Below are 25,807 nucleotides of genomic sequence, written 5' to 3'. Positions count from 1 at the left end.
ATTACCAACTTCAAGTTGGTGGTAATTTGAGATATCTTTGAAAAATGCACTTTTTTGCATTTCTCAAAGTGTTATGTGGCGCACATACATGCCCCTAGTCCATGTATGTGTGCCACATGTGCTCATATACACATTTCAGGGGTGCAACAGGGTGTCCTTTTGACACCCTTGAAATTGCATTCTCAATTTGCAATTCTCTAATTGAGAATCGCAAATTGAGAATGTCTTCCCATTCATTCCTATGGGCCTCCTGGCCCATAGGAATAAATGGGAAGGTATTCCTTAATTGCGATTCGCAATTTGCTAATCTCAATTAAGGAATGCCAAGAATCGCTAAATATGTGCGAATTTTTGTTTACATCCTGTTGTGCGATTCTCAAATAGCGAATCTCTAAAAATCGCTATTTGAGAATCGCAAAAACGGTTTTTGATACATATGCCCCAAAGTCCTCTGGGAAAGCAGCACAGGCATGATACCGGAGGCTGTGAAGTCTACACTCCTGATTGTGTCCCTCAAAGAGTTCGACACTCATGAGGGAGGGAATAGAGTGCTCCAACTGGTGTCCGGATCTGAGTCACAAGAGTCTGAAAAAGTCTCCACTTTGCACTCCAAAGTTCACCCTCCATCTCCCAAGACCCTTGATGCCTTGATGGTCCAAACCATGGCTCTTAAACTGTGGATTCCTCCAAGAGGATCTTCGGACCAGAGAACGCTGGCCCGGAACGAGCCAACAGATGGAATGATGTCAACTTGGAATGGTGACAGGCCATAAATTGATCGTTTTTTATGTGAAAATATGTGGCTGTTTTGGCAAACTGGGGGATATCCATTTACAAGGAAAGCTCTATCAGTGTAAATGACCCCTGTCTAAACTACCACAGAGAAGGCAGCAGTGGCGATGTGGTAAAGGAGACAAAACTCTCCTCAAAGTGAGCGAGGGCTGGCCACCCTGGCCGCCAACGGGAAGCCAAGCATCCACGGCCACCTTTTAACACCGCGTTGTGTCCCTTCTCCATGTCCGTAGTACCGCAGCTGATGCACCAGGCAAGAGTTATTATGTGTCTGGAGAAGACGGTGCCAAGGTAGCTAATTTGACAAATGCTCAAGTTGTTGTGGTGTCTGTGCCAACTGTGGTTCATGACTTAAGATCTCGATGGATACAACCAGTGGGTCATGAGCTGATGTACAATAAGGCCGTCTCGTATAGCTCTACATCCGTCTGTTTTTGGATGAATCGGGCAGAACAGGAAGAACAGGGATCTTGGTAGAATGCCTCACCCCCTTTGTGTGCATCAACCTTTACCTGACAAGTTCTCAACCATAGAATAACCTATTTGTGGCACACTCCGGGAGGTTTAGCAACAGCGCCTGATGTCGATACCATCTACAGAGACCAATACATGTTTCAGGGGTATAATTATCACACCAGGGCATTTTCTGGGGCACCCCTCATTCAACAGTGGAAGATTCCAACCAAAAAGGGGAGCTGACCGAGCTGGTCACAGAAAGATTTAAAGCGATACATGTGGTGAGACGGTCACTCTGAAGAAGTCCTGCGTGGCATCTGAAGCGTTGTCTCTTGAGGTCCACAGACGAGCGTGGCCTCTAGAAGCGCGTCCACATTATGCGCATGTTGCGTCAAGGCCCCGCATCACAGGGATGTTCTCGGTCATGGTCAAGTTCTGGGACAAGCAGAACATCCTCCCACTGCAAGAGAAGAAGAGAGAGTTGTAGAAGGATTACCAGTGTTGACCTAACCTAGGTCTCATGCCACCATCTCAGCCACCAGGTCTCATGACGCCATCCCAGCCACCCCACCCCCGTTGCAACTATAATGATTAAGACATGAGCTCAGGCAATCACACACCTTGTACCACACATATGTCATAAATGAAAATACTGCTGTGTCTTCCCCTGTATTTCTAGTTTATCTCAGCAATGGAAGTTAAATCTCCCACCCTTCAGAGTCCCAGTAGGAGCTGCAGCCACACTGAATGACTGTGGGGGCAACCAAAATGTGAGAGTGGAAGCTGGGAGTGGGAGAGCCTCATTTGTCTGGCACAAGGAGGCCCAATGTTCATTCACAGGGCCCAGACCCACGCTAGCTCTTAAGGAACACAGTGCATGCATTGAAAACAAATGGAAATTGTTTACATACACAGCGGTTATCCTGGAAATCTGGCATGGATTCAGCCCTTGTGGGCCAATGGTGGACACCTTTGCTGCAGCGCACGTTCAAGGTACAATGTTGGGGTTCTTGCTGCCTCTGAGGGCCTACGCTGCATTAGGTCTGAGAAACTTGTGTTACTTTTCTGAAGCTCCTCAAGTCACAAAGAGAGACAGCATTGGAGCTGTGAATCTTGAGTGGTTGGGCGACGCTCCTCCGCCATAAACAAGGAGCCACCACTGGGAGCACACGGAGATACAGTGCAAGCGAGTGCTGCGAAGCACCTAGTAGAGGTGTGTGACTGACCAGGCAAGATGCTGATTCCGCTACTGTGGGCCAGTCTAGAGTGCGAAAGCGTTCTCTCCCAGCTGGGCAGAGAGATACGTAAGATCTCAGCCCCACAATCACCAGAGAAATCTAGCACGACAGACGCAGACCGAGTGGTAGGAGAAGCTTCCTCTCTGTTGCCGGTAGCAATGCAATGTTGACAATCAAGAACCTCGTCTGCTGCCGATCCCTCCTTCCACTGAGAGACTACCCCGCGGCTGAGGTTAGACTTACCGTCCGCATCACAGGGAACGCTAGCACCATGAAACCGTTTGGTGTACGTGCGCTCAATAAGTACTATTAACATAACATAACATAACATAACAGAGACCCCTCTAACCAAATGAGTATTAAGAAATAGTTCCTTAGCAATAGAAAAACCTTACCCCGTTTGGGTGAATAATTCCAGTGTGCTAAAAGCGTACAGTCCGAATTGGTCGGATGTGAATCACTTGTTGTGCTCGGTGTCCCAAGTAAAGAGAGAGATGGATTGATGGAAAAGTTGTGCTTCAAAAAGTACGGTCTACGAACATGGACTGATATTACCACTATCTAATATATGATAAGCAGGTGAAGAGGAAAGTAGTGATATCGTCAAGCATCATGCTTGTCTCAAGGATTTGGAAGTTGTAGAAACAGGATATAAACTGTATGCATTTATCCTTTTTTCAATATTGCAGTGATATAAGATTTGCAGAGGTCCTGCTGAAAGCCAGGGAGATTCATCCCTAAGGCTGAAACGTGTTGACCACGTAGACAGTGATTTATCTCTAACTGTCTTTTTTTCACTTGCCCTTTGGTTTAAATTTGGAAAACTGTATAGAGTATATATCAAAGGAATGGTTGTATTGTATACCTGTGGGGTTTATCCGATTTTCTCTCCCAATTTTCACTTTTTGCACTGCTTTGTCTTCAGAGATATGATGTTTGGAAAGTAACTAAAAAACCCCATTGCTTGCACATCCTTTTTTGTGAGAATCCACAAGAGGATACAACTGAATCTCTTTCTTTTCCCTAATGTTCAAGGGAGAACTAGAGACAGCTGTTTGGTAATACCCAGATGATGACACTGGGCACACATATATGTGCAATGATGGGATACCAAATATCCAGAAGTGGCTCCGGTTCACTTTTTTTCTTTTTTTCTTTTAACTTTAGTTTTCTGCATCATAGTGTTTCCTCTTCACCTGCTTATCCTATATTAGGTAGTGGTAATATCAGTACATGTTCGTAGACCGTACTTTTTGAAGCACAAAGATCTTCAGACCACCGATATTTCATGTTTTCGACATATTAAGTATTTGGGGGATTAAAACTTGGTTGGTCTTTAAATATTTTCCCTCTGTCCCTGCATATTGTATATTTGATGGAAAAGTAGTCATGGCGGAGCCAGGACCCCGGAAATGACAGAGCCTTTACGATGACAAAGGATGCATTGTTGAATGGGGTTGTGGTTGTATACCAGCCTTAAGGGCCCGTTCATCGATATATGCGATCACTGCCCATCCGATGGAGACAGAGACTGCAGAGGCTGCCTTTGTGTTGCGATTCTTCCCGAATGTGAGGAGTCAGCGGAGGAGAATATGTACAGCATGGCAAACTGAGAAGTTAGTGGAGTTAGTGACGGATGCAAACATTTGTGCGGCTTTATAGCAAAGAAAGAAAGAAAATGTTGAATCCAAATCGATATCTTTGAGGGTGTGGAAGAGCTACAGATCCTGCCCATCACTTGCCCAGCGGTTGCGTGATGTGGTCTGGCGACGCGGAGCCACTTCTTCCAGTGGAAGTGTGCAGCACCTCCCCATGACAAATGCCAACCATTGCTTCCTTCTGCAGTGGACACCCCTGCGTCTACTGCTCCGGCTCCTGCAACCCCTGTGGGTTGCATCTTCAATGCCCACCTTTCTTCTTTAAAGCTCCTGCACTGCCACCTGCCAGAGGATTGGATCTTCCATGCCCGCCTTTCTTATTTACTGCTCCTGCATTGCCACCTGCCAATGGGTGCCACCTTCCATGCCCACCTTTCTTATTTAAAGCTCCTGCATTGCCACCTGCATGTGGGTTGCATCTTCAATGCCCACCTTTCTTCTTCAAAGCTGCTGCATTGCCACCTGCCAGTGGGTTGCATCTTCAATGCCCACCTTTCTTCTTCAAAGTTGCTGCATTGCCACCTGCATGTGGGTTGCATCTTCAATGCCCACCTTTCTTCTTCAAAGTTGCTGCATTGCCACCTGCATGTGGGTTGCATCTTCAATGCCCACCTTTCTTCTTCAAAGTTGCTGCATTGCCACCTGCCAGTGGGTTGCATCTTCCAGCCCACCTTTCTTCAAAGCTGCTGCATTGCCACCTGCCAGTGGGTTGGATCTTCCATGCCCACCTTTCTTCTTTAAAGCTCCTGCTCTGCCACCTGTAAGTGGGTTGCATCTTCCATGCCCACCTTTCTTATTTAAAGCTCCTGCTCTGCCACCTTCCAGTGGGTTGAATCTTCCATGCCCACCTTTCTTATTTAAAGCTCCTGCTCTGCCACCTTCCAGTGGGTTGCATCTTCCATGCCCACCTTTCTTCTTCAAAGCTGCTGCAGTGCCACCTGCCAGTGGGTGAGATCTCCACTGTCCATCTTCCTCATCTCCTCCACAGCCAAGCATTGCTGCGCCCACCACCCCTCAACATTAGCACCTCTGTCGGGGGTGAGCTGCCACCTCCTGGATATTGGACCCACCTGCGGGTCTGGCCTGCGATGCTTTCCACTGCCACCTGTCTGTTGCCCTCGGTGGGATACATCACAAATGCAAACAACTCCTCTATAGTGTTGCTTTGGATATGCTGCAAACAATTCCTCTTTCTTCCTGCTGGATCTGCATTTGCTCGCCTGTTCTTGTGTGGGGGGGGGGCGCTTGCCTTTGATGGCAGAGCCCCACAAGTCTTGCCTTCCTCGGTTCTATGGTAGGCACAGACTTCCTGGATGGCCCGGCATCTCCCCGCCAGCTCTTTCCAAGGCCTTCGAAGAGTATAGCTATCCCCTTAGCTGTTACAGACCGGATGTTACTCACCTTGCAATGTCTGAACAGGGAGTAGTTGTGAGCCCCACAAAGCAGGAAACTGCAGTGTATCTGTGGGCAAGAGGGAGTATGACACAGTTGTCGAGATTATACTTTTCGAATCATACCGCTGTCCCACTGGTATGAGGGTGCACAAACGCCATCATCAAGAAGGGTATGCTCCTTTCATGTGCAGGACAAGAGCCTTCCCCTGACTGTCTCAGGAGGGCGGTACAAAAGGGGGTGGTAATGGACGGAGCATCTGAACCAATCAAACACTCATGCTCAGACGTGAGTCCCTTGCTCACTTTGCCACTGGATTCAAGCAAGCCGGGCTGAAGAAGGCTGTAATGCCAGAAACCGGTCCTCGGAAGCTTGTTTCCGGTCCAGGGAAGGCATGGCTTGGCAGTTCGGGCTGGACTGTTCCCATAAGGCACAGGGTCAGAGTGATTTGCATATAGCCATGTCTGAACTGGGGTGGCAGAGTGGGCTAAAGAACGGTGATGGATCAAACCCAGATATTTTGACAGGGTGTGAGTGTTTGATTGGTTCAGATGCTCCGTCCATCACCACCCCCTTTTGTACCGCTTTTGGCCGCCATAAGTGTGGCAGGGTATGCTCAGACGTGAGTCCCTTGCTCACTTTCTCACTGGATTCAAGCAAGCCGGGCTGAAGAAGTCTGTAATGCGAGAAACCGGTCCTCGGAAGCTTGTTTCCGGTCCAGGGAAGGCATGGCTTGGCAGTTCGGGCTGGACTGTTCCCATGAGGCACAGGGTCAGACTGATTTGCATATAGCCATGTCTGAACTGGAATGGCAGAGTGGGCTAAAGAACGGTGATGGATAAAAGCCAGATCTTTTGACTGGGTGTGAGTGTTTGATTGGTTCAGATGCTCCGTCCATCACCACCCCTTTTGTACCGTGTCTCAGGAGGGGGCTGAGGTTTCACTCTGGGTCTGCTCTCCACACCACCAGACATTCTGCTGTTCGCCCTCTGCAAAGACGGCGGGGCTGCTACAAGAGCTCTGAAATGAACAACTGGTAGGACAAGGCCATCGGACAGACTAGACCCAATGCTAAAATACAGGAAGAAATAACCAGTGCAAAGTTTGATCAGAGAGAAATTCCAGAATGCAATGTGGTTGCGGACTAGAATGGCTTTAGATAATCCCCTGACAGCCAAGAGGGAGGGGCAGGGGTCTGTGCAACAGTTGAATCTGAGTGTTGCACACACCTCCCCATCACCTCACTTTGGGCCTCATTTATGTCATTTTGGCGTAGGGCTTCGCAGCATGGCACTTTACTACGCTGCCCTACGCCAAAGTCAAAGGGCAGGAGTGCACTGTGTTTAAGTAATACGGTGCATTGCTGTCCTTTCTGCCTGCGTTGGTGCCGTAGGCTGCCTTGCCACGTGGTGCAACACGTGCCTCCGTCACAGGGAGGATTGTTTTTGTGTATGAATAGGCACCTTCCTGCGCATAAACCATCCGACGAGGCGCTTTCCTCTACTTGTGCTGCAGAATGCAGAGTGCAGCACACATTGAAAGAAGAAAAAATGAGGAGGACTTGACATATTTCTCCTCATTGCGCTTCACCTCGTGAGGCGTGCTGGTTTGGCGCTTCCCAGGTGTCCATCACTTTGTAAATCTGGGGCAGCGTCAAAATCCATGGGTTCTGTGCGGGAAAATCCACAGCAACGCGCAAGGAACACCTCCTGGGCACTGAGTAAAGAGAGACAGCGATTTGTGTTTCGTCACCTGAGGAGACTCCAAGCCACACAGGGTGGCTTTGTGTGGCTTCATAAATCTTTTGAGAGCCCTGCATCACGCAGGTACCCCTTTACGTGGTGCAAAAGTGACTCAAGGCTGTGATAAACAAGACCCTTACTATACACAAAGGAATGGAGCGCCGGGACACTCTACGGGGTAACAGTTACGCTTTAGAAGTGACTTTTACATTACATATTAAGGACCGTGTGACGACTACAAAAAATTCAGACCGTCTGACTTCAACTTGAGTGATTTCTGGTCCGGGTTATTTGGGAAAGAAGATCTTGAAATTGTGATTGGGATAATTCAGATCATAGTAACTTTCTATGTGTTGATTATTCTGATTATGGGCATCATCCAATGAGCTGGCGTCAATCAAGGCATTACCTCTGCTCAATACGCTTGAGGCTGATGGTTTAGTTAGTTGGTTAATCTTTATTTGCATGATTACTTAAAACCATTGCACCATAAGAAAATAGTAATGTTAAAAACTATTCCAATTCATAGAACCATAATTTAACCCTGAATGAAGCCGCATTATATATAAGAAAAAAACTGAAATATATAAGTTATCCATAGTAAAATATTTTGTAATATGCCAGTGATTGCAGTTTGCTGTAAGCTTTGGATGTGTGAATCAGCTATATCTCTATTGTCTGTGAAAAAGCCTTTCGTTATAAATCCGCAGGTGTGGTTCATTTTGACGGGAGTTGCGGCTGCATGTTTGTCTCCAGTAAGCGAAGTTTAGCTTTTTACCTACAGTGTCCATGAGACTAAACAGTGAAGCAGACATTTTTTATTTTCACTGAATGCATAAAACCATAAATTAACTCTAAATGAAGCCATTATGTGCAAAGATAGCTTGTGCAAAGTGTTCATAGTAAAACCTTTTGTCATGTACCAAAAGTACCGGTTCACTGTATACGACCCTTTAGTCTTAAGCAGCACTTGTAGTTCATTTTATTGGGAACAGAGACCAAGGTTTGTGTCTAATAAGTCAGCGAAGGGATGGGGTTTAGTTTTATTCCAACTGCGCCCATGAATTGAACCAGACGACAGTTCAGCTGGATGTCCCCTCCTTCGAAGTGTGCTTTCTCTGCCTGTCTGCATGTTCTTCTCTTTTTTCTGTTCATGGCAGGTTTTAATATCATTCTTTGTTCTTTGTCTAATCTCTTATATAAATAACAACAAAGAGAGAGCGAGGAAAAGTATGGGAAACATCCTTCTCCCTGGATAATCTATAAACAACAACATGACGGACCCTGTGGGGGATCCAAATGAAAGGAGGGGATACTGACCTTCCCAAGAATGCAAACATACCAGTTGGTCTTTTAGAAGAGCCCTCACACACCGACCTAGTTGGTGGCATGCGTCATCATCGGTTCCCAGCTGGGCTGCCGAGTGCATTCTTGTGAAGGACAGTGAGCCGTCCTTACATTTGAATCCCCCACAGGGTCCGTTCATCTCTTACATATGCATAGTAAGTGTAGCACATCTTCTTTTGCCTCCCCGCATAAACTGCACGATGTTGTTGACTGTGTTCGTTTCCATGGGGGCAGATGCAGCACTGATGGCAAAATGCCCATACTCCGCTTCAGGTATTTTTCCTTTTTTGCTCTATAAAACCCTGCACCTAAATAAGGTTGGGGGAAGCATCTGGAATAGCTCTGTATACCAAACTAGCCGTGAGACCTCTCCATTAATGCGGCTTTGTCCTCCATAAGGGACATTATTTTTACAGTTTTATTTACCAGCTCTGTGAAGCTTTTGTGTGACCCAACAGCACCACAAGGGTCCCGTAAGACCAAGCAGTCTATTGAAGCTTGTAAATAGGGCATGGCTGCGCTGTCTTTTTTCTGATTTAGCTCATTCCAAGAGTACGCTTTCAGTGACCCTGAGTCCGCTCCCTTTAGGTTATGCCAGCATTTAACATAGGCGCCCTTGAATGCTATTTGTTGTTTTTGCAGACCAAACTCTAATCTTATTTGTGCTAGCGATGTTTACTGCAAGAGATGACATATTATTCTCATTGCCCTGGACACTGTCCTGTCCAGAATGCCTGCATCTCTTCCTCCTAGGCACCCACTTCCAGAGTCAGCTCTTGTTAGTGCTAGCTGTATATTTCTGAAGCAGGCACAGCGAAGTGAGGATTACAGACAGTAATAGAGTAAGCTCTTGTTTGTGCTCTCTGTAGCTCTCCAAAGCTGGCATAGCGAAGCGAGAATTACAGACAGTAATTGAGTCAGGTCTTGTAAGTGCTATCCGTATATCTCTGAAGCTGGCCCAGTGAATCGAGGATAACAGACAGTAATAGAGTCAGCTCTTATTAGTGCTAGCTGTACCTCACCGAAGCTGGCACAGCGTAGTGAAGATTGCAAACAGTAATAGAGTCAGCTCTTGTTAGTGTTATCTGTAGCTCTCCAAAGCTGGCACAGCGAAGGGAGAATTCCAAACACTAAGAGTCAATTCTTGTTAGTGCTATCTGTATCCCTCCGAAACTGGCTCAGCAAAGCGAGGATTACAAACAGTAATCGAGTCAGCTGTTGTTTGTACTATCTGTATATCTCCGAAGCTGGCACAGCGAATCGAGGATTACAAACAGTGATAGAGTCAGCTGTTGTTAGTAATATCTGTATATCTCTGAAGCTGGCAGAGCGAATCGAGGATTACAAACAGTAATCGAGTCAGCTTTTGTTAGTGCTATCTGTATATCTCTGAAGCTGGCACAGCGAATCGAGGATTACAGACAGTAATAGAGTCAGCTGTTGTTAGTAATATCTGTATATCTCCGAAGCTGGCAGAGCGAATCGAGGATTACAGACAGTAATAGAGTCAGCTCTTGCTAGTACTATCTGTATATCTCTGACGCTGGCACATCGAAGCAAAGATTACAAACAGTAATAGAGTCAGTCTTGTAAGTGCTATCTGTATCCCTTTGAAGCTGGCACAGCGAATCGAGGATTACAGACAGTAATAGAGTAAGCTCTTGTTTATGCTATCTGTATCCCTTTGAAGCTGGCACAGCGAATCGAGGATTACAGACAGTAATAGAGTAAGCTCTTGTTTGTGCTAGCTGTATCTCTCTGAAGCTGGCACAGCGATGCGAAGATTACAGACAGTAATGGAGTCAGCTCTTGTTAGTGCTATCTGTATATCTCTGAAGCTGGGACAGCCAATCAAGGATTACGGACAGTAATAGAGTCAGGTCTTGTTAGTGCTATCTGTATATTTCTGAAGCTGGCACATGGAAGCGAGGATTACAAACAGTGATAGAGTCAGCTGTTGTTCATACTATCTGTATATCTCCGGAGCTGGCACAGCGAATCGAGAATTACAGACAGTAATAGAGTCAGCTGTTGTTAGTAATATCTGTATATCTCTGACGCTGGCACATCGAAGCGAAGATTACAAACAGTAATAGAGTCAGTCTTGTTAGTGCTATCTGTATATCTCTGAAGCTGGCACAGCGAATCGAGGATTACAGACAGTAATAGAGTAAGCTCTTGTTTGTGCTAGCTGTATTTCTCTGAAGCTGGCACTGCGATGCGAGGATTACAAACAGTAATAGAATCAGTCTTGTTAGTGCTATCTGTATATCTCTGAAGCTGGCACAGCGAATCGAGGATTACAGACAGTAATAGAGTAAGCTCTTGTTTGTGCTAGCTGTATTTCTCTGAAGCTGGCACTGCGATGCGAGGATTACAGACAGTAATAGAGTCAGCTCTTGTTAGTGCTATCTATATATCTCTGAATGGCACATGTATGCGAGGATTAAAAACAGTGATAGAGTCAGCTGTTGTTAGTACTATCTGTATATCTCTGACGCTGGCACATCGAAGCAAAGATTACAAACAGTAATAGAGTCAGTCTTGTAAGTGCTATCTGTATATCGCTGAAGCTGGCACAGCGAATCGAGGATTACAGACAGTAATAGAGTAAGCTCTTGTTTATGCTATCTGTATCCCTCCGAAGCTGGCACAGCGAAGGGAAGATTACAAAAAGTAATAGAGTCAGCTCTTGTTAGTTCTATCTGTAGCTCTCCAAAGCTGGCATAGCGAAGGGAGAATTACAGACAGTAATTGAGTCAGCTCTTGTAAGTGCTATCGGTATATCTCTGAAGATGGCACAGTGAAAACAAGGATAACAGACCGTAATAGAGTCAGCCCTTATTAGTGCTAGCTGTACCTCACCGAAGCTGGACAAGCAAAGCGAGAATTGCAAACAGTAATAGAGTCTGCTCTTGTTAGTGCTATCTGTAGCCCTCCAAACCTGGCACAGCGAAGGGAAGATTACAAAAAGTAATAGAGTCAGCTCTTGTTAGTGCTATCTGTATATCTCTGAAGCTGGCACATCGAAACGAAGATTACAAACAGTAATAGAGTCAGCATTTGCTAGGGCTATCTGTACATTTCTGAAGCTGGCACAGTGAAGCGATGAATACAGACAGTAATAGAGTCAGCTCTTGTTAGTGCTATCTGTAGCTCTCCAATGCTGGCACAGCGAAGGGAAAACAGTAATGGAGTCAGCTCTTGTTAGTTCTATCTGTATCTCTCTGTCAAGGACTGTCACAATCACAGCCATGAGAATAGTATGGCACCTGCTCATTAGTAGCTGTCCGTTTATGCTACGTGTTTTTATTTTTAATCACTTGCTTTGATAAAATTAAATACATGTAACTGAGAAAAGTCTGGAGTTTAGCATCACACGCTCCAACAGAGCGAAGCCCTGGTCCATTGAAAGAGCAATTTCCTTGCTCATTTTTTTAATGCTTGTTGGCAATTTTACATTAAACGCATGTTCTACTTCTGTGAGAAGTTGTGTTTTCTTTTACAATAAGTATGTTTTTCCATTGATATTTAAATGATTATTGAACAAGCACTTTTTAGCAATAATATCAAACTGAGTTGGATTGTGATGTCTGTTTGTTCTAGGAGCTCGTGCTCAGCGGGTTAAAGACTTTTACTGTGAGGAATTGAACCATATAGATTTGTGTCATCAGGAGATCAAAATGTTTTCAGGTTCATTTTGTCTGATAGTTTGAGGATCAATTCTGTGGTATTTTTGATTAAAGATTGTATATAAGCCAAGATATGTTTTTCTACTAGAAGCCAAGAAATTTGGAATGATTTTCTAGTATAGTCTGATTCCTCAAAACTACTGCTTGTTATGCAAGGTATTACTATCCTGTGGGATTATTGGAAACCATAAAAAACTGGAATTAAAAGGATTTCATTAATCATAAAAGATGTAATTGTTTCATCCGTTTCTTCATTTTTACAATGTTTGGACTAGAATATCTCACATGATTTTAAGGAGTTTGCCTATTTTCCTGGAGGTATTCGTTAGGCTTTCTGAAATAACATGATCTATTCATTCTTATTTTTCCACCTTTATCAGCCTTATTTATAGCAATGGTGTTAACTTGAGTCCTAGCTTTTTGGTTTGTTTTGTTATCCTTTTTATTGAGTATGTTTCTGCAGATTGTTTTCTGCACAAAATGATTAGACAGGATAATACGCAAAAAACACATGAAAAAGAAAATGTTATTGATTCAAGATGGTGTGTTTACGAAGAACACCCAGAAGTGAAACTGAATTTTCCCCCTTATCCTACAAGTGTGCATCACTGTCAAAGCAAAATGCCATTGGATAGTATATTACGGATTTTCTTTAGCTTAAGGGGTGATAGGCTAAACATTATGGTTTCACCTCTAATCTCACAAACTCATACGCGTGTGGATTATACAGATGCAAGTATATATTATAAAATATTGACCCTCTGGTACCCAACCTAGTGCTCATAATGATCACACTCAAAGTCCTCAGTAACCCGGTAGTGTCTTTTCAGCTTCTCAAACCTCCGCTTATGATGCTAGCGGCATCCCACAGCCAGGCAGTGGGTGAGGTTTCATGCTGAGGATCTTCATCAACTGGAACTTAGTTCTTATGTCAGCCACACAGAGAGTTACTGTCACTGCCAGATGGATCTTAGACCTACATGGACCATAGAGTAGGGATTGCAGTGTTCGGTTTGCCGCCCTACACGATAAAGTAATTGTCCCGCATCCCCTGTGGAGCACGCTCAGACATTCCTCACTCTGGGGCCTTGGTGGGTAGCTGCCCAGTCGAAACCCTGCCTCACCTCTCAAGTCACTGTGGATTGAAGCCGTTTACTCACGGGTCCTTGGTGGACATCAGCTCCGTGACGACCCTGTCCCTTCCCCTAAATCACTGCTGGACTGAAGGTGTTCACTCATGCAGCCTAGGCAGACTGCTGGTCAGATCCTGCTTTTCTCAGTGTTAATGGTCAACTGAGGATTGTCACTCACCTGGTGTTGGGGCTCGGCTGCTCAGAGTAAACGCCCCCTCCCCAGTCATTATTGGTTTGAAATTGTTCAATCACCTGGTCTGGGAGGGCTTCTGCTTGGAGCAGAACCTGATCTTGATGTTGGTCAGAGGGTCTCCACTCACCTGGGTTTGGTGGCAGTGACACGGTGCAAACCCTGCTGTCATTGGACTGAGGGCCTCCACTCACCTGCCCTTGGTGGGCAGTGATGGGTGCAGACCCTGCTGTTATTGGACTGATGGCCTCCACTCACCTGCCCTTGGTCGGCAGTGATGGGTGCAGACCCTGCTGTTATTGGACTGAGGGCCTCCACTCACCTGCCCTTGGTGGGCAGTGATGGGTGCAGGCCCTGCTGTCATTGGACTCAAGGCCTCCACTCACCTGCCCTTGGTGGGCAGTGATGGGTGCAGACCCTGCTCCTGTCATTGGACTGAGGGCCTCCACTCACCTGCCCTTGGTAGCAATGATGGATGCAGACTCTGCTCTCATTGGACTGAGGGCCTCCACTCACCTGCCCTTGGTGGGCAGTGATGGGTGCAGACCCTGCTGTTATTGGACTGAGGGCCTCCACTCACCTGCCCTTGGTGGGCAGTGATGGGTGCAGCCCCTGCTGTCATTGGACTCAAGGCCTCCACTCACCTGCCCTTGGTGGGCAGTGATGGGTGCAGACCCTGCTCCTGTCATTGGACTCAAGGCCTCCACTCACCTGCCCTTGGTGGGCAGTGATGGGTGCAGACCCTGCTCCTGTCATTGGACTGAGGGCCTCCACTCACCTGCCCTTGGTAGCAATGATGGATGCAGACTCTGCTCTCATTGGACTGAGGGCCTCCACTCACCTGCCCTTGGTGGGCAGTGATGGGTGCAGACCCTGCTGTTATTGGACTGAGGGTCTCCACTCACCTGCCCTTGGTGGGCAGTGATGGGTGCAGGCCCTGCTGTCATTGGACTCAAGGCCTCCACTCACCTGCCCTTGGTGGGCAGTGATGGGTGCAGACCCTGCTCCTGTCATTGGACTGAGGGCCTCCACTCACCTGCCCTTGGTAGCAATGATGGATGCAGACTCTGCTCTCATTGGACTGAGGGCCTCCACTCACCTGCCCTTGGTGGGCAGTGATGGGTGCAGACCCTGCTGTTATTGGACTGAGGGTTTCCACTCACCTGCCCTTGGTGGGCAGTGATGGGTGCAGGCCCTGCTGTCATTGGACTCAAGGCCTCCACTCACCTGCCCTTGGTGGGCAGTGATGGGTGCAGACCCTGCTCCTGTCATTGGACTGAGGGCCTCCACTCACCTGCCCTTGGTAGCAATGATGGATGCAGACTCTGCTCTCATTGGACTGAGGGCCTCCACTCACCTGCCCTTGGTGGGCAGTGATGGGTGCAGACCCTGCTGTTATTGGACTGAGGGTCTCCACTCACCTGCCCTTGGTGGGCAGTGATGGGTGCAGGCCCTGCTGTCATTGGACTCAAGGCCTCCACTCACCTGCCCTTGGTGGGCAGTGATGGGTGCAGACCCTGCTCCTGTCATTGGACTGAGGGCCTCCACTCACCTGCCCTTGGTAGCAATGATGGATGCAGACTCTGCTCTCATTGGACTGAGGGCCTCCACTCACCTGCCCTTGGTGGGCAGTGATGGGTGCAGACCCTGCTGTTATTGGACTGAGGGTCTCCACTCACCTGCCCTTGGTGGGCAGTGATGGGTGCAGGCCCTGCTGTCATTGGACTCAAGGCCTCCACTCACCTGCCCTTGGTGGGCAGTGATGGGTGCAGACCCTGCTCCTGTCATTGGACTGAGGGCCTCCACTCACCTGCCCTTGGTAGCAATGATGGATGCAGACTCTGCTCTCATTGGACTGAGGGCCTCCACTCACCTGCCCTTGGTAGGCAGTGATGGATGCAGACCCTGCTGTTATTGGACTGAGGGTCTCCACTCACCTGCCCTTGGTGGGCAGTGATGGGTGCAGGCCCTGCTGTCATTGGACTCAAGGCCTCCACTCACCTGCCCTTGGTGGGCAGTGATGGGTGCAGACCCTGCTCCTGTCATTGGACTGAGGGCCTCCACTCACCTGCCCTTGGTAGCAATGATGGATGCAGACTCTGCTCTCATTGGACTGAGGGCCTCCACTCACCTGCCCTTGGTGGGCAGTGATGGGTGCAGACCCTGCTGTTATTGGACTGAGGGTCTCCACTCACCTGCCCTTGGTGGGCAGTGATGGGTGCAGGCCCTGCTGTCATTGGACTCAAGGCCTCCACTCACCTGCCCTTGGTGGGCAGTGATGGGTGCAGACCCTGCTCCTGTCATTGGACTGAGGGCCTCCACTCACCTGCCCTTGGTAGCAATGATGGATGCAGACTCTGCTCTCATTGGACTGAGGGCCTCCACTCACCTGCCCTTGGTAGGCAGTGATGGATGCAGACCCTGCTGTTATTGGACTGAGGGTCTCCACTCACCTGCCCTTGGTGGGCAGTGATGGGTGCAGGCCCTGCTGTCATTGGACTCAAGGCCTCCACTCACCTGCCCTTGGTGGGCAGTGATGGGTGCAGACCCTGCTCCTGTCATTGGACTGAGGGCCTCCACTCACCTGCCCTTGGTAGCAATGATGGATGCAGACTCTGCTCTCATTGGACTGAGGGCCTCCACTCACCTGCCCTTGGTGGGCAGTGATGGGTGCAGACCCTGCTGTTATTGGACTGAGGGTCTCCACTCACCTGCCCTTGGTGGGCAGTGATGGGTGCAGGCCCTGCTGTCATTGGACTCAAGGCCTCCACTCACCTGCCCTTGGTGGGCAGTGATGGGTGCAGACCCTGCTCCTGTCATTGGACTGAGGGCCTCCACTCACCTGCCCTTGGTAGCAATGATGGATGCAGACTCTGCTCTCATTGGACTGAGGGTCTCCACTCACCTGCCCTTGGTGGGCAGTGATGGGTGCAGGCCCTGCTGTCATTGGACTCAAGGCCTCCACTCACCTGCCCTTGGTGGGCAGTGATGGGTGCAGACCCTGCTCCTGTCATTGGACTGAGGGCCTCCACTCACCTGCCCTTGGTAGCAATGATGGATGCAGACTCTGCTCTCATTGGACTGAGGGCCTCCACTCACCTGCCCTTGGTGGGCAGTGATGGGTGCAGACCCTGCTGTTATTGGACTGAGGGTCTCCACTCACCTGCCCTTGGTGGGCAGTGATGGGTGCAGGCCCTGCTGTCATTGGACTCAAGGCCTCCACTCACCTGCCCTTGGTGGGCAGTGATGGGTGCAGACCCTGCTCCTGTCATTGGACTGAGGGCCTCCACTCACCTGCCCTTGGTAGCAATGATGGATGCAGACTCTGCTCTCATTGGACTGAGGGCCTCCACTCACCTGCCCTTGGTGGGCAGTGATGGGTGCAGACCCTGCTGTTATTGGACTGAGGGTCTCCACTCACCTGCCCTTGGTGGGCAGTGATGGGTGCAGGCCCTGCTGTCATTGGACTCAAGGCCTCCACTCACCTGCCCTTGGTGGGCAGTGATGGGTGCAGACCCTGCTCCTGTCATTGGACTGAGGGCCTCCACTCACCTGCCCTTGGTAGCAATGATGGATGCAGCTCTCATTGGACTGAGGGCCTCCACTCACCTGCCCTTGGTGGGCAGTGATGGGTGCAGACCCTGCTGTTATTGGACTGAGGGTTTCCACTCACCTGCCCTTGGTGGGCAGTGATGGGTGCAGGCCCTGCTGTCATTGGACTCAAGGCCTCCACTCACCTGCCCTTGGTGGGCAGTGATGGGTGCAGACCCTGCTCCTGTCATTGGACTGAGGGCCTCCACTCACCTGCCCTTGGTAGCAATGATGGATGCAGACTCTGCTCTCATTGGACTGAGGGCCTCCACTCACCTGCCCTTGGTGGGCAGTGATGGGTGCAGACCCTGCTGTTATTGGACTGAGGGTCTCCACTCACCTGCCCTTGGTGGGCAGTGATGGGTGCAGGCCCTGCTGTCATTGGACTCAAGGCCTCCACTCACCTGCCCTTGGTGGGCAGTGATGGGTGCAGACCCTGCTCCTGTCATTGGACTGAGGGCCTCCACTCACCTGCCCTTGGTAGCAATGATGGATGCAGACTCTGCTCTCATTGGACTGAGGGTCTCCACTCACCTGCCCTTGGTGGGCAGTGATGGGTGCAGGCCCTGCTGTCATTGGACTCAAGGCCTCCACTCACCTGCCCTTGGTGGGCAGTGATGGGTGCAGACCCTGCTCCTGTCATTGGACTGAGGGCCTCCACTCACCTGCCCTTGGTAGCAATGATGGATGCAGACTCTGCTCTCATTGGACTGAGGGCCTCCACTCACCTGCCCTTGGTGGGCAGTGATGGGTGCAGACCCTGCTGTTATTGGACTGAGGGTCTCCACTCACCTGCCCTTGGTGGGCAGTGATGGGTGCAGGCCCTGCTGTCATTGGACTCAAGGCCTCCACTCACCTGCCCTTGGTGGGCAGTGATGGGTGCAGACCTTGCTCCTGTCATTGGACTGAGGGCCTCCACTCACCTGCCCTTGGTAGCAATGATGGATGCAGACTCTGCTCTCATTGGACTGAGGGCCTCCACTCACCTGCCCTTGGTGGGCAGTGATGGGTGCAGACCCTGCTGTTATTGGACTGAGGGCCTCCACTCACCTGCCCTTGGTGGGCAGTGATGGGTGCAGGCCCTGCTGTCATTGGACTCAAGGCCTCCACTCACCTGCCCTTGGTGGGCAGTGATGGGTGCAGACCCTGCTCCTGTCATTGGACTGAGGGCCTCCACTCACCTGCCCTTGGTAGCAATGATGGATGCAGACTCTGCTCTCATTGGACTGAGGGCCTCCACTCACCTGCCCTTGGTGGGCAGTGATGGGTGCAGACCCTGCTGTTATTGGACTGAGGGTCTCCACTCACCTGCCCTTGGTGGGCAGTGATGGGTGCAGGCCCTGCTGTCATTGGACTCAAGGCCTCCACTCACCTGCCCTTGGTGGGCAGTGATGGGTGCAGACCCTGCTCCTGTCATTGGACTGAGGGCCTCCACTCACCTGCCCTTGGTAGCAATGATGGATGCAGACTCTGCTCTCATTGGATTGAGGGCCTCCACTCACCTGCCCTTGGTGGGCAGTGATGGGTGCAGGCCCTGCTGTCATTGGACTCAAGGCCTCCACTCACCTGCCCTTGGTGGGCAGTGATGGGTGCAGACCCTGCTCCTGTCATTGGACTGAGGGCCTCCACTCACCTGGGCTTGGTAGCAATGATGGATGCAGACTCTGCTCTCATTGGACAGAGGCCTCCACTCACCTGCCCTTGGTGGGCAGTGGTGGGTGCAGACCCTGCTCTCATTGGACCGTGGGCCTCCACTCACCTGGGCTTGGCAGGCAGCTGCTCGGTGCAGAACGAGGCCTCGATGACTTCTTTGCTGCTCTTGTTGCTCCAGAGGCCGAGGAGCCGACTCCTCACCACCAAGGTCAGGAACACAGTGCGGATCTGGCACAGCGGCTCTTCATGGGGGATCACGCCTCGGCCGCGGGGGCTGTTTTTAGGGCTGGAAAGGCAAAGAAGACAAAGAGGTGATGATGATGGAAGGCCTACACAGGACCCCCTGGCTGTGACCCCCTAACATTACAAAGAGACACCCTGCATACAGGAGGGGGGGTCATGGGCTAAGGTCATGGCCATGTAAGACGGGTACCAGTGCAAGTGGCCTATCAGCCTCTTAGCCGCCTGCCCATATGACCTTTTAGTCCCGCCTGTAGTTCCACCTCTTGCATCTTCAAACTAGCCAATCTTTAAGGAGAATTTTTTTTAAAATGTATTTATTATAAAGTTTTGTATAGCGGGAACATGACCCAAGTGGGTATCAGAGCGCTTCACATGGGGGTTGAGGCGGATACAGGTCGATAAGGCACTTAGTCAATATACTTCAGGAGCAACATTGAATTGACATGAATACGGGTGAAAGTGAGCCGTGACAGAGGTCAGGTAGTAGTTACGACAAGTTACATTGGGAACAGCAATAACACAGTAGCCGGCGATACAGGGCTGTAGCATAGGGCAGTTGGTAACACATTACGCTTTAAACAGGCCGGATTTTATGTTTCACCAGAACTGCTAATTTATGTACTTCTTTTGACAATAGTATGAGCTGTAAATGTATAAGGTATACAACGTTTAGCACGCATTTTTTACCACGCACTACCATTACAACGCAGGCATTACCACGCATACCATTACAGCGCATTGCGCTGGGGGGCGCTCTAGGATAGGGAATAAGTTTAATTTTATATCCAACACCTTCCCTAGTGTCCACGGAGACTGGAGTTGGAATATAAAATTAGACTTACCACTATCCAGCACCTCAAAGCGCTATGCGTTGTAACGGTATTCGTTGTAAATACCGCGTTGTAAAGGTATGCGTGGTAATAGTATGCGTGCTAAACGTTGTATACCTTATACATTTACAGCTCATACTATTGTCAACTATAGTATATAGTTATACTATAGTATAACTGCAAGTCATTATTATCATGTGCCATTACCAACCGGATGGCTCTTTTCCTGTGGCAATGTATCCTGGTCCTATATCACGGCAAATATTTCTGGAGGTCCATGTACCTTAACACGATTAAGTCTTTTAACGTTTTCCCCTGATGGAACAACGTCATCCCATGTTGCGCGTGATGCCCCTACACTTTAGAGTGACTGTGATTCATCACTTGATCTTTTCTCCAAATCTGAATACCTTAGTTTAGCTGTGTCCATTGTGGGTGTTCCTGCATTATAATGCCAAAACTATAGGTAAACTTGCTTGCTGGATGGTAAAATCCCTTAATAATACCTCAACTATTTTAACTGACCTGTTATTAGACAATCAAGGAGAACGCCGTGCCATCTTGCAGAATAGAGCCGCTATTGATTACTTATTGTTGAAACATGATCATGGCTGCTCAGATTTTGAGGGTCTGTGTTGTTTTAACTTATCAGACCATTCCCAATCCATTAGATCCCATCTTAATATATTGCATGAGCTGACCCAAGAAGTGAGGGAACATTTAAATGTAGGGTGGTTTGACTGGCTCTTCAGTTGGCTACCAGATTTACATTCCTTACGCCAAATTTTAGGTGGAATTGTTTTGGTAATTTGTATTTTAATTGTTATTTGCTGTTGTTTCCAATGTATGCCATCCTTTTTCCATATGTTTCGTCCACAAGTCATGGCTAGATCATTTAGTTTTGTTTCCTATTATTCCACAAATGACATACATTCAGTGTGAGATTCCTCCCCCTAGATTAATGATTATTCTAATCCTTCAATGCTAGTATATTTCGTCAGGAGTGGAGTGTTACACCAGGGTAATTTCTAGCCTATTCTTAGACTAGTAGTGACTATAATCTACTACCATTTCAGTTTTAGTAACATTTTCGTTCATTTTTAGGGCTTAACTATGCGCTTTGACAGGGTTTAGTGCCTTTTCCCGTTAGTCGGGCCTGCAGGCCCGAAAACCATAGGGCAGCCATCTTGGAAAGCTGCCTCGTCCATCTTAGATAGTTGCCTCGTCTGTCTGAGGCGCTTGCAGAGCAAAGGTGATATTTAGAGTTTAACTTGTTGTTCGCTAGTGAGGAACCGGTCAAGACTGGCCCTTTTCGAAGGAATGTGTTTGGCTCTCCGGCGGTAGACGCAACATGCAGGTGGCCACTGCGGAAGGCGTAAGCAGCCGCAGACCAGTTTAGGAATTCGGTGGGAGTCGGCCTAGTGCTGGAAATTTCCGTAGAGAAAGGGAGATCTATATTATCAGAGAGCAGGTAGCAGATAGGGGGAGAGCAACGTGTGGAGCAGACAGATGAAGTTGGTCCAAGAGCTGGTGCAGAGACTGATACCAATTGAGAGCTTATAGCGAAGAGGAGGAAGAGATCGAGAGTCCTGTAATGCCAACATGCAGGAGTGGTAGAGACAGAGACTGAGTCCAGAAGAGGGTTTGAGTTCTGGAACCAAGGCAGCGTAGACGAGGCGTAGCGGTGCAGACGTGTATTCGTGAGCCATAGTGGGAGAGCAGAGACCCGAACGAGTGAAGACCCAAGACAGAGAGAAAGAGGGATCAGCTCCGCTGCTGAGATGGAAAGACACACATATAAGGTGAGGCGTTCTGAGATAGTGTAGAATACATATAATCATTCATTTTCCTCCCTTTTTAGGTTGCAGATGGAGACTAATTTCAATCATGTCTAGATTACTAATGCTATTATGTTTAATTGTAGAATAAAGATATAATGTCCAATACATACATTTGAGTGTTGTTTCCATAGCAGGATTAACCTTTCTTTTCAACCAGGTGCTGTCGTCTAGAAGGATGAGGAATTCCCTTCTAGCAGGTAACTGAGAAATGGAGGACAGGGTGTTTTTTGACAGGAGAGAACTCTCAAATGAGATAATCAGATAACTCTAAATTAAGACTAGTAAATATCGTCCGTGCACCTTAGGTGTACCGCCGACCCCTATAGAACACCCCACTGGGAGACAACAGGTTTACCAGCGGGAAGAGTAGGTAATATTGATCCTAAGAGTTAGGGACCGAGTAGGAAGACGTTAAAATATGAGAGTCGGAAGACGTTATAATAGCGAGGCGGAAGACGTTAAAATAGCGAGTCGGAAGACGTTATAATAGCGAGGCGGAAGACGTTAAAATAGCGAGTCGGAAGACGTTAAAATAGCGAGGCGGAAGACGTTAAAATAGCGAGGCGGAAGACGTTAAAATAGCGAGCCGGAAGATGTTAAAATAGCGAGCCGGAAGATGGTAAAATAGCGAGTCGGAAGACGTTAAAATAGCAAGTCGGAAGACGTTAAAATAACGAGTCGGAAGACGTTAAAATAGCGAGTCGGAAGACGTTAAAATAGCGAGTCGGAAGACGTTAAATAAGTGAGGTAAGTATAGGATAAAATATGAGAGTAGTCTTAATTGTATAGGCTTGTAAATAGCTTCTTTTCACCTTCTCGGGTGAGTCCTCCAAATATCTTGTAAATAGTGGCCTGAGAAGAGTGTGTTTGTGTGACGATTGGGTTAGCTACGGTAGGTAGCTTGTTTGTTTGTTCCGAAAATCCGGTCGTTACACCAAGGTGACCTCAACATGCTGCAAAAAACACTCCCAGAGCATTTGTTTTTTTATTTTACAATAACAAACTATACTGAGCATGCACATTGAACATGGCACTCACTCAGCAAAGCTTCAGTGTCTTCAGCAGAGACCTGGCGATCCCTACTTGCCTGGCAGGGGACCCTAGCCAAGGCCAAGGCAGGGGGGACATCCTTGGCTGAGCTGGTGAATTCTGCTCCTCTGGACCTGACTTAGAGTTTGGTGGATGTGAAATGTGAGTAGGGCCTCTATTCACTGTAAGTAGAGTACAAAAGACGTCCATGAAACTCTAGACTGTAACATAGGGGTTATTCATGTACGCTGTCACATCTTATATAATTATAAATATGTATATATACCTTACATACCTTACAGTCCCTGTGGCTCTGGGTATTGTGTTAATGGCTGACACCAACACATGTCATGCCACGGTTTGTTTACACCTGCTCTGTCCTCCAGGGCGGATGGCAGTGCAGCAGAATCACTGTGGTGGAACACCTTCCCTGTCGTATTTACACGGTCAGTCACTGCTATGTCGGGGGATTCAGGGCGGCTGATGTTTCCCCCCTGTGAAGCCCGTGCACCACCTTGGGCGCTCTTATATACCAAAGACTGGAGCTGCCCAGCTGCTTAAGCAGGTGGATTTCAGCACCAAAAACACCAGACCTGCAGCGCACACGATGGCTGCACCAAAAGGACCTGATCTACAGCGCACCCAAAGGCTGCACCAAAAGGACCTGGCCTACAGCGCACCCGATGGCTGAACCGAAAGGACCTGACCTACAGCGCACCCAAAGGCTGCACCAAAAGGACCTAACCTACAGCGCACCCAAAGGCTGCACCAAAAGGACCAGACATACAGCGCACACGATGGCTGCACCAAAAGGACCTGACCTACAGCGAACCCGATGGCCGAACCAAAAGGACCTGACCTAAAGTGCACCCGATGGCTGCACCAAAAGGAGCTGATCTACAGCGTACCCAAAGGCTGCACCAAAAGGACCTGGCCTTCAGCGCACCCAAAGGCTGCACCAAACAGACCTGACCTACAGCGCACCCAAAGGCTGCACCAAACGGACCTGACCTACAGCACACCCGATGGCTGAACAGAAAGGACCTGACCTAAAGTGCACCCGATGGCTGCACCAAAAGGAGCTGACCTACAGCGCTCCCGATGGCTGCACCGAAAGGACCTGACCTACAGCGCACCTGATGGCTGCACCAAACGGACCTGACCTACAGTGCAACCTGATGGCTGCACCAAACGGACCTGACCTACAGCGCAACTGATGGCTGCACCAAAATGACCTGACCTACAGTGCACCCGATGGCTGCACCAAAGAGGACCTGACGTACAGTGCACCCGATGGCTGCACCAAAAGGACCTGACCTATAGCGCACCCGATGGCTGCACCAAAAGACCTTGACCTACAGCGCACCCGATGGCTGCACCAAAAGGACCTGACCTATAGCGCACCCGATGGCTGCACCAAAAGCACCTGACCTATGGCAGACCACCAAAGATCCCACTGACTGAGCCACCTTCAAAACAGCCCTCAACATATACCATCAATGCCTTAAAAGACAGGAAAATATGTGCCCTAGCAGACCGCATTGAAGCCTCCTCCAACCACAGCAAGGAACCCTTCTGCATTGTCAGAGAAATCTATTGTCCATCACCAACATAGAACACAATCCCCCATCCCAAGAACTCTGCAACACCCTGGCGGACTACTGCAACAAAAAGATATCCACCATCTACAGTAACTTCAACCCCAACCCACCGACCTCATCAGCCTAATCACACCAACAGACTCTGACTACAGTCCTTCGCTCACTGCATGGGACCAGCTCTGGAGCACCCACAGACACCTACCACCTCTTCAACCATGGCAGCAAGGGAATCTGTGGCGAATGCACATCCATCCTCAATGCATCCATCACCAAGGCTACGTTCTCCAACCAATGGAAACACGCAGAGATCAGACTCCTCCTCAAAAAACTCTCCGCCGACCACAGCAAACTAAAGAACTACCTCCCATCTCCCTGCTCCGCTTGACTCAGAGGACAACCGATGTAGAGCGACTACGTAGCTCAGCGTGTAAATGACCGATATTTAGGTGTGGCAGTGTATTGTCTTTGCAGCGGTTTCGTAAAAGTTTAACGGCTGTGATTTAAGAAAAATGTGGAGTTATTAAAAGTGGCCCACGGTCCCCTCAGAAGTCCTTGGAGCTATTAAAAGAGGCCCATGTGTGGTTATCGGCAACCATGTGTGGGATACACTACTTTATAAGAATTGAAACAACTTAAATGCCTGATCGTGCATATAGTAACATATGGTAGCAACATCTCATCTTTCATTTGTCCTGAAGGGGCTAGAATAACAAAGCCGAAACATGTCGACAGTTACATTTGGAGGAGTCTTCTGTATAAATAGATTAAGGATTCTTGGCACATAAATTGATATATGAGGGAGAAGGAACTGTCTGCCTTAAAGCTGTGCCTCGTATAGACTACCTCCTACAGTGGACTGTGTGGAAATTACAAAACACAGCCACTTTTTGATTAATTAACAGGAAGAATGAGAGGAGTAAAAACAAAATATTTGGATGGTACATGTTTATGTAAGTTCAAAGTCAAGTATATGCATATTGTACTTTGTTGTGTTTTTTCATGTTTATAAATATTGTCTTTGACACAAAGTAAAATCTACAAGTTATGTAGAGGGAGTTAAGTGTAATCCTGATTGGATTTTTTTTTAAAAAATGCTAAAAATATATGAAAACTTCTTTAAGAAAAGTGTTCCTTGATCACTATACACACACTGTGGTTCTTAAGTCCTGGAGAAGGCCATCAACGACAACTCACCAAACACCTGGAGAACAACAACCTGCTGGAAACCTCCCAGACCAGCTTCCGTGCCAACCACAGCATGGAGACCACCCTGATCGCCACCACCGATGACATCAGAACCCTCTTTGATGGGGAGACACAGGGGCCCTGACCATGCTTGACCAATCAGCAGCATTCAACATTGTATCCTACGACACCCT

General features: G+C 48.5%; 1 protein-coding gene across 1 annotated transcript in view; it reads right to left on the bottom strand.

The window, feature by feature from the left end:
- Nucleotides 1-739: 739 nt before the first annotated feature.
- The window catches only part of PLA1A (phospholipase A1 member A), a 152,291-nt gene continuing 127,223 nt past the window's right edge, over nt 740-25,807 (bottom strand). Inside the window, exons 11-12 of the mRNA XM_086935846.1 lie at nt 18,991-19,170; nt 740-1,708 (exon numbers count right to left, since the gene is read on the bottom strand). Coding sequence (XP_086791972.1) covers nt 1,624-1,708; nt 18,991-19,170 — 265 coding nt within the window. The 3' untranslated portion in view covers nt 740-1,623. The remainder of the gene's footprint in view (nt 1,709-18,990; nt 19,171-25,807) is intronic.

The sequence above is a fragment of the Lissotriton vulgaris genome, chromosome 8, assembly GCF_964263255.1.
Source record: "Lissotriton vulgaris chromosome 8, aLisVul1.2, whole genome shotgun sequence".
Lineage (NCBI taxonomy): Eukaryota > Metazoa > Chordata > Amphibia > Caudata > Salamandridae > Lissotriton > Lissotriton vulgaris.
This window is presented reverse-complemented; position numbering and strand designations above follow the sequence as displayed.